This window comes from Phycodurus eques, chromosome 11 (genome assembly GCF_024500275.1).
Source record: "Phycodurus eques isolate BA_2022a chromosome 11, UOR_Pequ_1.1, whole genome shotgun sequence".
Lineage (NCBI taxonomy): Eukaryota > Metazoa > Chordata > Actinopteri > Syngnathiformes > Syngnathidae > Phycodurus > Phycodurus eques.
The window spans coordinates 7971924-7989606 of record NC_084535.1 but is presented as its reverse complement, the minus strand read 5'-3'; the positions used below and the strand labels follow the sequence as shown (position 1 = coordinate 7989606).

The window sequence follows — 17683 nt, the reverse complement described above, 5'->3', positions numbered from 1 at the left end:
TTTTATTATATAAATCCTTAGCTTAATAGCATAGTAGCCTAAGTCATCCTTGAGTGTTTTCCAAAAACAAGAAGAAGAAAAAAACCCACACAATTTTCAGCAAGTACACTGGTATGATTTGTTAATAATAAGTTAAAAATGACTTGGACAATTATGCTCTCAGGCTAACAATATATATACATTTTTTATTGTCTTCTTTTGATTAACATGCACCAGATCACATTGACTCATACAACAAACAAAACAACAGAGTTAAATACGTTTATCACCACCGCCAAGCAAACGCGCAAAGGCTAGAGGTATTGTCTTGTTGTTAGCTGGTTTGGTTGCACAATTATGCAAAACCTACATTTTCTGATTTCCACGAATGAGCAATCCAATTTTTAAGCTCTCCTTTTGCCGAACCAGGACTGAATTGTCATTCAATTGTAATGATAACATTAAAAAAAAAAGGTCTTAAGGAGAAGTGTTCCTTGTGGTATAACATATCAGGAATGAAGTAGACGTCCTAAAGAGACCCTTCCTGGCATCTAACTCGTCTTTTTTAAATGACTCCTCACCTTGCCGGCAGCGTCAGGTGAAGCTCTCTTCTGCAGGAGAAGACTGGCCACCGCCATCTTGCCGTACTTTGCGGCCACGTGTAGCGGACTGAAGCCTTTCTGTTGGAACATACAACCCGATAAAAATAAGATTTAGCTTTAAGGGTAGAAAGGGAATATTTAGATGACAGTGAACGCTGTTTTCTTTTTTTTTTTTTTGCTGGGATAGGTTTCACCCTTGAAAATTTAGTTTTACCGCTTTCACATGCTTTAAACACATTTAAACTTATTAAAACACACATTAATAAAAACACATTTTTAAACCCATTTTAACAAACAAACTGCAAGCATAAAATGTATAGAAACTACTGTATGTATTAAAGTGTCTGTACATGCATGAGCCTTCAAGAGGCGGGGCCTGGTGTGGTGTGTGACATCGGCGAGTCTACGTGAGTGTCTGGGCATGAGCTGTGGCCGACAGCAGCTTCTACGTGAGTGCGCTCCTTGTATTTATATGTTTTGCTGTTCTCTCGGCATTCAAACGGCAGAAAGGTGAATCACTGACTCTCCTTTCCCGCCTCTGAAGCCATTAAAGTACATATACTTAATATATACATATATACACATAAACCCGTTAAAAAAAAAACATGATATACTGGGGACGCGAACAAGCACCTTATCGGCATAAAACTGTATTGGATTATTCTGAAAAGCTTCTAGTTCTGTATTTCCTCATGCAAACCAAATATATATATACAGTATATGTACATATATATGCTGGTTCCAATTTTTCCTGCACGCATGTGGGACTTCAGGAAGCTCAGAAGCACTTGACCTTATTTTTTTGAAGTCTTTACCTGTGCTGTAACTACGGATTTTACATTATATTTATCTGGATATGAAAACTGTAGACAGTTTTGTAAATGCTCAGTTAATTGCTCCACGAACAATGTAAATGGGGCAGTTTGACGGTGACATAATTTCTCCGGAACAGCTAACTTGGGTGATGTCCCAATAGATGCCGTGTGTGTGTGTGTGTGTGTGTGTGTGCGCGGGCATGTGTGTGTGCGTGTGTATTTGCATGGATGCACACTAAGGGGTTCACCCTCCATTAATCTGTTCCAATGACAGAGGTCACCCTCACAAAGGCACGCCCCAAAGCAACATACCACACACATGCTTAAACCACTTCCATGATCAAATTGCCCTTCACAGTTCGTTATGACCTCCCTCGATGCAGTTAGTCATTTGGGAAACTGTGACTACCCATCCTCGACTGTGTGGATGGAGAAACCCTGAAAGCGTGAAAATTATCTGCTTAAACTTCCATCCATCCATTTTCAACACCGCTTAGCCTTGTTAGGTTCGCGGTGCACGGGAGCCTATCCCAGCTGACTTCGGGCGAAAGGCAGACTTCACCCTGAACTGGTCGCCAGTCAGTCGCAGGGCACATATAGACACAGACAACCATTCGCACTCACCTTCACACCGTCACTGAGTGGGAACTGAACCCACGCTGCCCGCACCAAAGTCAGGCCAGTGTACCACTACACCATCAGTGACTCCGCTTAAACTTCTACCACTTACTTTATTGGTAAGGTTTTGACTGTAGTATTTAAATATAAGAGTGGGTTGAAATTGAAAAAAAGGGCATAACTATGCAGAATATTTGATAGAGCTCTTGCATTGGACCTCATCAGATTTTGCAGGTAGAGCAGGTCCTCGGACTACCATTCATAAGGCACGACGTAACCCAAATTTTTGTGCCAACATAGTAGTGTAGTAGTAGTGTAGTCATAATTACATTAAATATTTGTATGCAAAAACACTTCTTGCTCATGAATATAAAACAAGTACTGCACGTATTCTTATTCCATTCGCTGCTCAAAATAAAATCAATGTTCCCCATGGAAATTAACTGAAATGCCATTAATTCATTCCAGCCCCAAAACATTTTTTTGGGTTACATGCTTTTAATGAAGACATGATGTGAAAAATATCACTATATTGCTAGGATTGGCCGTTTGCCACATTGTTAGTTCTGTGTGAGTGTCACCTCCATGCTCCTTGCGAGTGTTTTCATTTTGTATTTGTTTGTCCCATTCAATCAATGGCTGGAAGTGCATCGGCAATTATAGTTCTCCTTGCCCATGTGCGAGGACATTAGAGTACCTTAATTGCGCCATTATTTCTCACTTCACTTGATCGACCATGTATCTGAAGCTCGCTTGTAACTCACAAAATTTTACCCATCAACACAAATGCGAATGCGTGGCTGCTGTCCGGTAAATTTGTATCAGTTAAAAGCAAGAAAACCAGGCTACCTTAGTCGAGGAGGACAGTGAGGCTCCATTCTCCAGGAGCATGGTGGCGACATCCTGGTGACCTTCACGGGCTGCCAAGTGTAGGGGGGTGTAACCTGAGGTGGTGGCCGCGTTGGCCGAGGCGCCACACTGCAGCAGCTGTTGCACGATGTCCACCTTCCCCAGCCGACTGGAGATGTGCAAAGCCGTCTGGTCGTCCTGAAAAGTAATATTTTAATGTTGTATTTTAACGCAGGTACACAACGCTGCTACACAAACACTTCATAGTTATGATTGCGGTCAAATCACATGTGCAAGTCTAAAGTAAGTCTGAAGTCTGAAATTGTGTTAGCTTTTGCAAGCCAGATAAAATAACGTGAAGGCCCGCTGCGCTTAAATATTTTTACGAAAACCCGACGTTCTGCGTAGACTTTTTAATACCCACTTTACATTCAGACTGGCGGTCAGAGTGCGCACCTTCGATTTGGTCTCCACTTTGGCTCCGTTTTTGAGGAGGTATCGAACCACGTCGGACTGGCCCGCCCTGGCCGCCATGTGGAGGGCCGTCTCGCCTCTCTGCACGACACACACACAGAGATTTCTACAGAGAAAGTAACACCTTTCCCACATGTAACAACGCAGTAATGATTCTCTCACCACGTTGGTGGTGTTGGGTGAAGCTCCGTGATGTGTGAGCGCGTGGACGATGTTCTCGTGGCCCATGAAGGCCGCAACATGGATTGGCGTCAGGCCAGACTGCGGAGAGACACTTTATTTAGCGGTTGCAGCAAAGTATGCAATACAGCGATTTGCATTTTATGTTGACATTCAGCTAGCAGACTTTCGTAAAACAAAATGTATGGTTTGGTTGAACATGATTGTGTTTAAATATACAATTTTTTATTCTCATTTGATGTATGCTCTGTTTGTATGGGTTGCTGCTCTGTGTGAAAAAGAAGCAGCTGTTTGAAGTTTTCTCACAATGATGTTGAAATGTGTTTAAAGTGTTTTTTTTTAATAGGATTTCTCTATATTGCAGATTTTCACCCATCGCCGTTGGGTGTGGAACGTGTCCGTCACTACAAATTTGATGCAGAGTAGAATGTAATAAAGATGAGCAGGACCACCTCTGTTACAGCTTGGATGGACGCTCCATGCTTCAGCAGCAGCTCCATCACTTTCACTCTGTTCTTCTTGCAGGCAATGTGAAGCGGGGTGAAACCATTCTGCGGGGAAATGAAAAGTCATAGCGGGTATGCAACGAGGGGACTTTCCTCAGTAGGAAAACATCTGTGACTGCTGACAAGAGTGGAAGCAAATGAGCTGCCAGGGAATGTAACGGTAATGAGGAATTTTCCCATCAGCTGCACCCTTCTGATTCATGTTTCAATTTGTTTTATTATTCACTTTATAGTGTATGCTGGCTCATATAGTTCCCTTTTTGGGCCATAACATTAGGTGGACCTGACCAGTCCAAAGTTGGTCCAGTGCAACAGCTGTATCAAGAATTCTGCCTTTACAAAATTAGATTCAAGATTTAAAGATTCAAAGTGTTTAGCATCATATGAACAGTTGGGAAAGAGTTTCCCCTGTACAATGAAATTCTTAATTTGCCATCTGTCCACATGGATGTCAACATAATTTAAAGTATAAACATAATAATATAAAGCAGAATTTGTCACTGTCACTGATCAGCATATTTACAAAGGCAAAATTGATATTTAATGCATTGTGTACATAATGTTTTGGTTAGTGAGAGAAATGTATTTGTATGTCCAGTAAGTCCATTTTCACGGTGTATTCCTAATTTATTTAATGCATTTTATTATTTTGTTTTAGTTAATGCATGTCTGTATACATGTATGAATTATTAACATGGAATGTGAGCTAATGTTAGTTAGTTAATTTGGTATCATTATTTTTTTAGTTCATCTCTGATCCACCTTTGTGTGTATTTTTTCCCCCTCCATACACAAGATAATATTAAAATCCATCTCAGAATTGAGCCTTGAACTTCCGAGTTCGCTTCGCCTCCTACCAGGGCCTTGGCATTGGGGTTGGCCTTCTTGTCCACGATGAGCTTGGCCACCTTGTAGTGCCCGCAGTGGGCCGCCACGTGCAGCGCCGTCAGGTAGTCGTTGGTGACGTCGTCCACCGGCACGTCGTGTTGCAGCAAGAGCTGGACGCAGTTCAGGTGGTCACCCTGAGTGGCCATGTGAAGCGGTGACAGGCCGTTCTGAAGCAGCGGGGGCGGGTGAGGGGAAATGGAGAGGACACAAGAGAGGGAGAGAAAGAAAGAGAGAGAGAGAGAGAGAACCACACAGACGGATACAAAGAAAGATGGACAGAGAGATGGATAAAAACTCAGTTAAGTGGACATCAGGTGCTGTGGAGAAAAACTGTGAAGGAAGCTTGTTGGGAGACTGCGGAAGCATTGTTATAACAAGGCCATTACAACAATGTCTACGTGGTTACATTTGTGGTCCCGCCAGGTCAAAGCAGACGCGTTCTGTTCGGGTCACCACGGCAACGCCACGTCACCACGGCAACAACAAAAGCTCTGCTATGTGACTGGAAAAGTATGGTGAAGAGAGCTAATTCATTCAAACGTACTGACTGTTATTCAAAGCGTCAGTGACAGTGTGAAACGTCATATACAGTGTACCTTGACTTACAAGTTTATTAAGTTTCAAGACGACAATCGTAACTCAAATAACTTTCACCACTGAAATTAATGGAAATGCCATTAATCTGTTCCAGCGCTGCTAAAACCACCCCAAATGTTTTTGGTTTATTTTTTTTCAAATAAGAAACGTAGCACTCTACAGCATTGTATTGTATAAAACATGTAGTAATACCATAAAATAAAAATAAGTATAATAAAATATAATGTAACGTTATAACCTAACCTGCTTGACTATTTTTTTTTTTGCCTTTTTCACCACACTCGCTCAGTTTGTTCCAGTTTGTTCCATTGAGTCACATTAACTCAATGGACATCATTTGCTTTCTCTAAGCACTGAACTTCTTAGCACCCATGGTTACAAATTTGGAAAAATACCTGCCCCAAAACACAGAAAATGCAAGCACAAAACATAACAGATACCTGCACTTTCACTCAGGTAACTAATGTGAACTGATGGGGGTCATGTGTTGTGAAGTTCGCTGCCGCCATATAGCAGTGGAGTGTCTGAAGCTCACTCCCACATCAAATATTTGCTTTACAAAGCAACAAATTGACCGACAACTTGAAAGTTGAGGCACTCGTAAGTCAAGGTGCCACTGTATCCTGGTACCAGAAAGCTGGAAAACAAACTCTGCTCTTAAGAATCTTTCCTCTCCGGAACCGACGCTCCCCAGTAGCTACCTTGGTCTTGGAGAGGATTGGAGCGCCTCGGTCCAGCAGGATTTCTACCACCTGTGCATGGCCACTCCTCGCCCCACAATGAAGTGGAGTCAGACCGTCCTGCAGGGAGAACAATGGCATTTTTAGTCATCCTGCCAGACATATGCATATAAGTCTTTCTGTAGGAAACAAACAATAAAATAAAAGTTAAAAACACCAAGAGAATTTTGAAGGCACACCAAATTAATCATTCATAGCCATTGATGTCCTTAGATGTCAAATATGCATATGAAATTAAGTAAATTCAGCAAATATTGAAATTAAGTAAAGCACAGGTAGATTAAAATATATTGTAAAATGTCATTTATTTGAGTAGTTCAATTCAAAAAGTGAAACCCATATACCCATGTAGTGATGCCTTGTGATACACATTTAATTTGTTCCGTGACTAAGCCCGTAAATCAAAACACTCTTATCTCAAATCATCATTACTGATTGAAATTAATGGAAACGCCATCAATCTGTTCCAGCCTTCCTGCCAAATCATTTGTTTAATAAATAAAATAGCACTTCATAAAAAAACTATAGTAATAACAAAATTAAAATATAAAATGTAAATAATTAAACAGTTTGTGCATCATGAATAACAAATTGCGGCTCCTTCTGGTGTACATGATTTGAGCACCAGGTGACACCATAGCACATTCATGCAGGCAAGCGAAAAGTTTCTTTCAACTACTGTGACACAGTAATCGGCAGTAACAGTCGTCATCTTTTGCAAATGATAAAGAATTTATACCTGTGAGTATTGTTAAAATTGTTGATCTGTGTGTGTCTCTGTCCTTTTTGTGTTCAAATATCTGTTCCTTAAAGCGTTACAACACCGCTGTACAGATTCCATCCACCATGGCATTTTCCATCGTGTCTCATATCTCAAAAACAAACTGGGTCACTCGTGTCTTAAGGCACCATTGTAATTAAATACAAAGAAACTAATGTATGTTATACTGATATCCTAATATTACCAATCCAATAATGATGGTTAGTAATGAACTACAATAAATCACTAGGGTAAAAAAAAAAATATTTTCATGCTATGCGTGCCTTTTGAAGGGTTATTATATATTATTGGTTAAATGCATCCCCAGGTCTACTGCAACTATGTTGTGCATTAAAGTCCTCCAGCAGGATTTGATTAAATGTCACTAGCCTCCCGTTATGAAAAGAATCATGTTGTCACCTTGGTCTTGGCGTCTATTTTGGAGCCTCGGTCCAGTAGCAGCTTGACCATGTTACTGTTGCCCCTTTTGGAGGCCACGTGGAGCGGCGTGATGTCATTCTGAACGAGGGAAAAAGAAACAATGGTAGATTACGAGAAGCAATGCTTCATCAGCGAGACACCAAAACAAACATCGTGTGGCGCTTAATTACTATGATAACATAGCGCGTGTGTGTCTATCACTATCTGCAGGCCTCCTCCTTCCACAGGCCAACGTGATTAGTGCTAGAAAACGGCACAAACACTCCTCCAGACATTAGCTAATGTAATTACAGACCTTAGCTGACTATGGTTCGCTGATGTCACTTTAATGGCCACAAGCAAATACTATTGGAACAAAATGGTGTCTTGGCTTTTGATCGGAAGTCTTTATCGCCATTGTGAACAGAAGCATCTCAATAAATTATAATATCGCAGAAAAGTTATTTTAGTAGTTCAATTCCTATACAGAATCACAAAACACATGGGAAAACAGTTTTCAAAACACCAATTCCAACCTAATTTCAATATTCAAAATAATGTTTATTGTTTCTCATGTCGTATTCTCGTGGTCAGATGATAAATCTGTCTTTTTTTTCATTAGCTGTTAAACTATAATCCTCAAAATTAGTTTTCAAAATCAGGAAATATTTCACTGTGTAGTGAGTCTATACAGTATAACGTAATTATAATAGTCAAAATTATTTTTAGATGCACCTGTATTTCATACACAGTACCAACATCATTATATGATTATATATCACTTTTAATGATATTGTGCTTCCCACTTTGCACCTACTGAACAAATATCTCTCTAGCTACCTAGCTAGCTAGCTACCTAGTTTGCTATCTATCTAGCTAGTTAATTAGCTACCTACCTAGCTAGCTAGCCAGCTTGTTAGCTACCTAGCTACCTCCCTCCCTACTATTGTATCATGCTTAGAACCAAATTTATCTTTTTATTTTACTTTGAATTGGAACTTAAATTTGACTGAACATTTGTATTACTTTAATTTTATTAGAGTGCATGATCAGTATGATCTTGTTTTCTGTGTTTATCATGAAAATTTGAAGGCGTAAACGACTTTATTTAGAGGCAATCGTAATATACTGTAGCATGGCATCCTGTTTGGTGGACATATGCAGTATGTAGTTCACCTCCCAGACAGCAGAGGTTGCACTAAACTCACCCTGGCCATGAAGTCCACGGCAGCCCCTCGGTTCAGAAGCAGCGTAGCCACATTAATGTTGCCATAGTGGGCTGCAATGTGAAGTGGGGTGAAGCCACTCTGATTGGGACACACACACACATACAAGTGAAAACACATTGTATTACAAACCATGAAAACACGCACACAAAGCCGTGCCATCACACACGCCCACTCAATGACACACTTGACTTTTCTCACTCTAGTTTTAATTGAAGCATCGTTATTGATGGTATACTGACAACCAGATAATATATTTCAGTGTACCATTTGGGTATGATTTTGCTTTATACAGGCCTAAACACTATCAGAAGCAATGACCTACATTTACAACCTTACAGTCTAATCTCTTCATTTCCTAGCATTTTTCTCTCCTGGCTGCTCTGCTTCCAGTACGTGTACTGTATGTGGATGGTAGATTTTGTTTAATTTATTTTTTTTATTTTTTATTTATACAATCAGATATGAGCCTCTCTGTGTTGCCATGTCAATCTAATCTGCCCAGGATCAATGTGACTTAAACTATATGGGCAATGGGACCTTTTCTCTCACCAATCAGATTTCAAATCCATTCTCACAGGGCCGGAGCAGTGGCCCTTGATGATGTCAGCATTTTTCAATCCAGTGATTGGTTAGTCATAGGAAAACTTGTTACAGCCACCCATTAATACATTTTATATGTATTTTATAATCAGCATCTCTGGCGAGTATTATGTGTATTATTTAGTGTAAATGTTTTATGTTTTCGTCATGTAATTAGATAAATGTTGATTCTGAACTGGTGCAGCTGACGTACGTGTTAAATTGTGTTTTTGTATAGTATTGATATTTTCTATAATTGCAACGTGATAGTAGCGTATTAAGAGGTAACATAAGGGAGTTCAGTCCCCCACTGAAGGCCCATGTACCAAATGCACATCCCGACAGTAAACTTTATACATACCGAAATGTTATTAAAAAAATAAAACTGCAACTACACTATAATAGACATCATATATGATGAATTGGACTAAATCAAATTTAGTTGTTTAGTTAAGAGCGCTAAAAATTACCCTGAAAATGAACACACCATCCTGCATAACAGTCATTTCCTGGCTTAGTGAGCGACAGCTGTCCAAATGACGAAACAGTTCCACATTAAGCTATGTAATCATTCCACATTACTGGTAAGCCTAGGGAAAGAAGGTGTTTGCTGACAGATATCTACCGTCCAAAACAACCAAGGCAAAGAAAAGCACTAACGCTACTATACAATCATTACAAACCATAACACATTCCTTTCTTTTCTTTTTTTTCCTTATGTGGTTTTGTATTATCATAGCAGCAAAGCTACTCTGGTAACCACGCAAAACGCTTTAGGCAACTAGAAAGTGCAAATTCCCTTGGAAATGGCGTGTGAACGCTGAGAGTCACCAAAGCCAAAAATGCCAAAGACAAATTAATTCACAGCATGTCAAAGGAATTGGCAGATCTCATGCGAACAAGCCCTCTTGTTAGAGTCCAATAATTAGGAACAGATCAGTGTGCGAGCTAAGGATTCTTTGGACTGAACACGCTGGACATTCTCTTGAAGAACAGCATTGGCATTAAGGGGGTAAAAAGCAAGCTGAAGTATAGTAGACCAAATTAAAGCTGCCCGCAGCAATAAACGGCTCCTTGTACCCACTTTTTTTTTCAAGGCTAATCCTTGAAATGACCAGCAAACCTTGACACCATGAAATCTAAAATCTTGGCAATGTGTCTTAGATAATTGCTTCAGATGGGGGCCAATTCCCTTGTACGAGCGGATCTACAGTAAGTGCGAGCACTGGAATTGCTCCCAAAATGGCCACTTAAAAAAAAAAGGTCAACTTCATGTTCACATTCTGGCGTGGGTCGTTAAGACTTCTTCCTGTCCTGATAGACATGTCCACCCAATTTCCTGTCAATCGATTAAACAGTAGTGTCAGGGGCTATTTTCTTTCCTCACTTTTAAGTGGGCGTGACTAAGTTTTGAGGGGTCGTGTTTGCTCTCCTATGATATACAAACCATTTTCACCAAGATAAAGGAGTTTTCAGTCACGCTGAGGCCCACCCAAATGGCAAGTAATCATCACAATAATAATAATAATAAACACGGCCATTCCAAGAAGGCCTTAAATAGCATTGATGTAAACACGTTTCTCTCAGTTTTCACACACACCAAATAAAAAGGGTAGACCGGTAAACTATCAGGCTGGGCTCATTGTAGCATCATGGAGAATCAGTTGCCATGCGGGTTGAGGGCAAGCCACTGCTGATAACCGCTCGACATGCTCGACATACAGGTTATCATATTAATCAGTTTCATGGATCAGCGAATTATGCCATTTAAGTCGACTTTTAGACTCAAATCGTTTGCCAAAAATAACAGCCGAAGCTTACATTTTAGGCACCATGAAACCATTAAAATCAAGGAGCGCTTGGATACCCCAGAGTCCAGCCAAAAGGCAACGAAACATGCGCCATTAATCCGTTATAGTCTCTTTCCAAGACTATCTGCTACATGAGTGAAGCCATGGAAGAGGAGAAGGATGATGTTAAATGGAAACAACAGGTAAGGGTGGGACAAAGGGGCTTCAAAACTGCAGTAAGTCTAGGGAACTGTTTTGGGTGGGTTTCTTTTTTTCAGACTGTTTATGAGCTGAGATGGAGAGACTAAGTAATAGTTGAGGTGTACCTCTGTTGTTCTATTCATCATCTACAAAGTCAGCCAAGAGAGGAGAGAATGTATAATTAGTGAGGAAAACAACGGCCTCCATTGTGAGCGGAAGAGCTGAGGAGATAAAAATCCTCAAAAGCGGTTGCAAGAAATGAAAGAACACAAACAGTCGCGCCCGAGCACGGCGGCCTCACCTTGGACTCCACGTCTGCGTTGTGGTCGTTCTGGAGGAGCAGGGCTGCGGCCTTGGTGTCGTCCTTGCGGGCGGCGATGTGCAGGGCAGGCAGACGCACTTTGCCCTTGGTGTCGTTCTCCAGAAGCAAGGAGACCACCTGGTCATGGCCCTGCTGGAGGGCCACCGCCAGAGGGGTGAAGCCATCCTGCAGATAGTGAGGAGAGGAGGGAGTCGGCGATGGATGGACAAAGATCTCAGTCACATTCCAGAAGAGGTCAACAGGCAGGCGATGCTCCTTGATAAAGCAGGTTGGTAAACTTCTCAAGATGATACAGAGAAAGAGCTGCATCCCTCTATTGACAGTGTTGAAAGCTAAGCAGTTGCTAATGCTAACAGCTAGCTGCTCAATGTAATGTAAGAGTCATTTGCAATTTTGAGTACATATTTTATATGCATTATATAGCCCCATATTGTTAACGTATAAAGTATCTAATTTATCATTGTGGAAAACACACCACATTCCAAATTATTTTGCAAATTATATTTTTCTCTGATTTCCCTAAATAGTCGATGCAAACGACAGCCTAATTTTCAAGTCATCCATCGCTGGAGTAAAATTCTAATGTTTTAGAACAAATCTCCTATTGATAACAGTGCTTTTTTTTTTCAAAAATGAAAAACTTGCAAAACATTAAAAATTATTACGCAGACCAGCATTTCTAAAAATGTTATTGCTTGTAGTATTAAAAAAAAAAAAAAAAAAAAAAAAGCTGCATGAATAATAAATCTTACATCATGTCAAACAAATGAAGAGGTTATTGCATTGTTTTACATTTCTAAGCCCTTCCGTGTAGGACACTAATGTACGTTACATAATAAGAATGTTTCATCCATGCACGTTTTACATAAGGTGCATAATTCAGCATAGTACTGTAGCCTACAACGTGTGTGTACGTATACATGTGATCCCGTGTTAGTGGATGTGCCTGCATGACAAAGGGCACTCTGTGTTTCTGACTTATATGCATTACTTCAGATCCCTTGGTTATTCAATTAACCCTATCAGTCTACTGTGACTGGTAAGTGCGTATGCATTTGTGTGTATCTGCACGAGCTGAGCAACGTTGAATCAGAGCCGAGCGGTGCAAAACTCATTGATCCACTCAAGGTCACGGTACCTTCCAATCAATGAAACTGCGCCTACTGCATGAAGAGAATGTGAGACAGGGGGGATGAGATGGAAGGATGAAGAGGAAGAGAAGTCGGAAATGATAAGGACAGTTGAGTTGTACAGTATAGAGCAGGGGTATCCAAACTTCGACCCGGGGGCCATTGGTGGCCTCTCATATACTGAATAGACTCTTTGAAACGGTCCTTAACTTTAACAAAAAAGTGTGGGTGTTGAAAATGTTGTGTGTGTGTAGGGGTGGGGGGGTCAAACCGCAGTAATATTAATGTTGATACATGTTTGTGTTGAAATATCTCTTGCTTAAAGAGATATACCATATGCCATCCGTTAGCCCATTTATGGCGTTTTTCATCATGTTAGCATTATGCAAGCGGAAGGCAAAGTTGTGTGGTTGTTTTAAATACACAACCTGTAATTTCCTTTGTTTTATGTTTCGTTTGACAGTAAACTTCAACTGGGAGTAGCAATAAACAGCTTGAAGACGCTTTTTTGAAGAATTGCTTTCTGTCTGCCAAACTGCTGTTTGTTGAGAAGTCAGTTGAGTTCACTGCCACAATACAGTGCTCATATCACAAATTTTTGCTCGCAAGTCAAAGCAAAACAAAAACAAAACAAACAAAAAAACAGCCGAACAACAGCTCATACTGTATCTTGAAAAAACTTGTCGGGTCATTGTAGAGCTCTTCGAGAAAGACGTAAAGAAACTTCTTTCAATTACCAATATCTCTCTTCCTCAAATTACTGCTTTAAAAACGGTCATCTTATTACAGATTACACTTGTTTTGGTTCTGAAGTGCAGGGGTGGATCTATTCTAGTATGATACAGAGCGGTGTGCTATTTGCCTTATCACCTTTCACTGAAAGTTGTGATGTTCAGTTTATCAAAATAACTTTGATGAACACTTTACAATTTGCGTGATTGACTCATTCTAGCATGTTTAATAAGTTAAACCCTCGGAGGAAAAGGTTCGGACACTCCTGGCATAGAACAAGCACGAATGAGGGGGGAAGTGAAGTGGACATATACAGGCGTATGCACAGTACCTCAGTGGCCATACTCTGGCTGGAGCTGTTCTCCAGAAGGAAGCGTACCACCTCCAGGTGATTCTCCTGGGCCGCCATATACAGAGGAGTGAAGCCATTCTGCAGCACAAATAAAATGCATGCATAAAAATGAAAACCATTTTAGAATATGTTCCGTATCCCATCAGAATCAAATACTTTTAGAACAATCTCAGCAGTGTCAATTGCTTAGTGTGTACCCGCATTACGCTGAAACACACTACAGCTAGATGCATCAATTTTAAAGTTCTTAACTAAAACCAGTTTTTCACAGTTTTTCTATTAGACAAGGCTATGGCTATGGGTGGATTTGGGAATTCCGAATATGTGGGGAAGACACTTCAACGTTAACTTCGTACTGAAATTTTCATTTTTTTGGATTCACATAGTGAACATCAGCACTGTTTTGTTGATGGCAGAAAAAAAAATAGAAGCGTGAAGACCTCGTTTTCACCTTGACGTGACAGAGCATGCAGTAAAATGTGACGCCGGCGGCTCTGTAAAAGGTAGAAGCCTACTGGGCACAAAGCCAGACTGAGGAACTATCAGCTGAGTGATTCCCGGGACTTCATGATAAAATATCATCAAGTGAACGGACGGGAAGGCACGCTGGGGCTTTTTGCATCTGCTTTTGCGTAGATGATTTGTGCATTGTTTGTTACTCACCTGAGATTGTGCGTTGACATTGGCTCCGTAAGTGACCAGCTCTTTGACGACTTCCGTTTGGCCGGCCAGCGAGGCTATGTGCAGGGCAGTGTTTCCTTTCTGGATTAAACGGAACAGCCACAGGAATGCTGTTAAGCTCTCACACACCTGTTCTCTGCGTGTGTGTACAGCCGAGTCTGTTTATATCCATGCCCCCCCCCCCCCCCCCCCCCTCAAACCGATCACACTGAAGTTCCAAAGTGGCTCCAGCTCTCCCTGCTTGCACTGCCAACAATGTGTCACTTCCGATGCCACACGTCCCGTACATAAATGAGCTCTCTCCGAGCCTCGGCCATAAAAATATTCTCAGGAGGCTTTTATGAAACTGCGCCATACCCCATGATGGCAAAGACGACCCCGTGAGTTGCCCATCTCGTGCTGCGCTGTTGCACGATGGTGACACATGTGCAATATTGTTTAGCAGGGAAATTAGATAATCATGACCGCAAAGGAATGTTTTGTTCAAAAAGTAACTTGCATATCTACTGTATAACCATCCATCCATATTACGTATATAACATACCAATTGTTCTTTGCTGGGACATAGGATCTATCCTACCTGACTGGCAACCTACACATGTCACCAAAAGTTAGGGATCGTTGGCTTTCGGGTGAAAAATCAGGGTGCACCTAAAATGCACTATAACCGAGACAGGTGAACTTAATTTGACCTTCTCTAAATTTTTAAATGCACATAACCAACTGTTTTAGCACTTTTTTTTGCACAACTCGCTGTTCTCTAACAAGAAGCTGAACAGCAAAATTCAAACGTGTTTGATCCATGAAACATTTCCAAGGATGTTCACGCTTATGCCTTTCTGTGACTCTTCCGGTCTCTCTGTTTCTGTGTTACAACCTGCTGATGAAACTCTGGTGAGCGGCCCATTCCCTCCGAGAGCATTGTGTTGCGCACCTCACAATGGCGAGGTGCCATTTATTAAATGTTAGTTGTGGTCTCGGTCTCATGATGTCAAAATGTGAACAGCAGGATGAAGAGGACTGTATCATCGGGCAGGAGGCGGGGTACACCCTGAACTGGTTGCCAGCCAATCGCAGGGCACATACAAACAAACAACCATTCGCACTCACATTCACACCTACGGGCAATTTAGAGTTGCCAATTAACCTACCATGCATGTTTCTGGGATGTGGGAGGAAACCGGAGTGCCCGGAGAAACCGCACGCAGGCACGGGGAGAACAGGCCGGCCGGGGATTGAACACCGCTCCTCAGAACTGTGAGGCAGACGTTCTAACCAGTCGTCCACCGTGCCGTCCCTGTTCAATCATTGTTGATAATTATTGTCAGAAATGATTAACAATCTATATCTTAACTCAGACAAATATTGTTAATTATTAATAATAACATATCATTAATGCTCATTTGAGCACATTTTTGATATATCAGAAGTATGTATCAAATTGAGACCTAAGAAGTAGCTCTCAATTTCAAAAAGGTTGGTGACCCCTGCACTAATTGAAAAGTGTAATTTGGGTGTTTGGTGATGAAGTGCTGCCTCCATGAGGGAAAATAAAATCTATGCTGTCTTTGTGGTGTCACCAGTGTGCTTTGCAGTTCAGATACAACTTCCATCCATCCATTTTCTGAGCCGCTTCTCCTCACTAGGGTCGCGGGCGTGCTGGAGCCTATCCCAGCTGTCATCGGGCAGGAGGCGGGGTACACCCTGAACTGGTTGCCAGCCAATCGCAGGGCACATAGAAACAAACAACCATTCTCACTCACAGTCATGCCTACGGGCAATTTAGAGTCTCCAATGAATGCATGTTTTTGGGATGTGGGAGGAAACCGGAGTGCCCGGAGAAAACCCACGCAGGCACGGGGAGAACATGCAAACTCCACACAGGCGGGGCCGGGGATTGAACCCGGGTCCTCAGAACTGTGAGGCTTACTCTCTAACCAGTCGTCCACCGTGCCGCCCAGATACATCTTATTTCATGTATTTGTTTTTGTTAAAATATGCATCAGTCCCTTTGCCATTGAAGGTGACACAAATGTTGCGCTTGAACTTAACCATGAACCACATTAGCGGGATATTTAAACAACTATCGCTTCCACCTCCTCCTCACCGTCTTAAGTAAAAAACTACGTGTGTAAAAGGCTTGAGCGCATACACAATAAATTCCCAAGACCTTCCACTAATCCCTCAGACCGCTCGGGGTCACAATTGTGAGGCTTTAATTGGGGAGACTCTCTCATTCTTCTTGAATATTTCATCACATTATGTGTTTGTCAGCAGCGGGTTTGTAGCCTGTGGCGGATGGGCGTGGCGACGGAAACGACTGCCAGACATTAGTGGGGCTAATATTTCTTCCCCCCAGAAGTGTTTATTAGCATCAGATGAAAGCGGCTTGAAAAGCGCAGACTCCTCCTATAATGCATACTATTATGATTTATTGTTCAGATCGTTCCCAAAGAAAAGCGTGCACTGTGGCCTTGTTTGTTCTTAAAGCATATTTTAATATCATTACCCCAGCAGCGGGGGGGCTGTTAAATTACTTAGAATCCAAAATAAATTGCCTTTATGCCCACCTATTAAGTAGGCAGAGGCTCCACTCTTACAGTAGCTTTGCACTGTTAATCACTGCAGCCCATCAGCAAAACAATATGTGATCCAAATGTTGCTTTCTAAATCATGGGAGCTGCATTGGGTGAATGGGGAAGTGTGGCTTACCTTGGTAGCTGCATCCACAGCGGCGCTGAGTTTCAGCAGGTCAGCCACAACCTCCACGTGCCCCTCTTTGGAGGCTAGATGGAGAGCGTTCAAGCCATTCTGAGAAAGGAAACAAGGAGATGATATGACATATAATATTGACTGTAGGTTAGGGGTTGAACCCTACTCCTTTAAAGCTTAAAGTCGACTAATTGCTAATCATATGTTTTTGGCATCTCGTTTTCCAATCGACTAATTTACACAGGACTTACGACTTGACCGTCTGCTGCCGCCACTGGACTATAATGCGCTATGACGCAACTAAATGTCTGGCCAGCATGAGGGCAGCGGCGCAAAGTACATAAAGCTCCATCTTTGTCACCAAAATGTTATGTGCAAAAATGCTTGGGCAACAACTGTGTGATAATAAGAACTTTATTCAGATCACAACACGCAGCAGCCAAGATCAGGACACTTCGTAACACTTGTCACAGTACGGCATACAGCTGTAGTAAGCTAAAAGTGTGTGGAAATATTTTAGCAAAAAT

At 41.5% G+C, this 17683-nt stretch overlaps 1 protein-coding gene across 14 annotated transcripts in view; it reads right to left on the bottom strand.

Moving 5' to 3' along the window:
• Positions 1-17683, bottom strand: part of LOC133409578 (ankyrin-3-like) — a 126027-nt gene that overhangs the window by 48775 nt on the left and 59569 nt on the right. For 7 of the 14 annotated variants that reach the window (XM_061689784.1, XM_061689792.1, XM_061689785.1 and 4 more), the window contains exons 4-17: positions 17157-17255; positions 14427-14525; positions 13743-13841; positions 11529-11714; positions 11353-11373; positions 8637-8735; positions 7429-7527; positions 6210-6308; positions 4881-5078; positions 3970-4068; positions 3500-3598; positions 3320-3418; positions 2864-3061; positions 561-659 (exon numbers count right to left, since the gene is read on the bottom strand). In XM_061689784.1, the coding sequence (XP_061545768.1) occupies positions 561-659; positions 2864-3061; positions 3320-3418; positions 3500-3598; positions 3970-4068; positions 4881-5078; positions 6210-6308; positions 7429-7527; positions 8637-8735; positions 11353-11373; positions 11529-11714; positions 13743-13841; positions 14427-14525; positions 17157-17255 (1593 nt within the window). The remainder of the gene's footprint in view (positions 1-560; positions 660-2863; positions 3062-3319; positions 3419-3499; positions 3599-3969; positions 4069-4880; positions 5079-6209; positions 6309-7428; positions 7528-8636; positions 8736-11352; positions 11374-11528; positions 11715-13742; positions 13842-14426; positions 14526-17156; positions 17256-17683) is intronic. The other 7 variants (XM_061689793.1, XM_061689789.1, XM_061689787.1 and 4 more) reach the window with 1 other exon arrangement.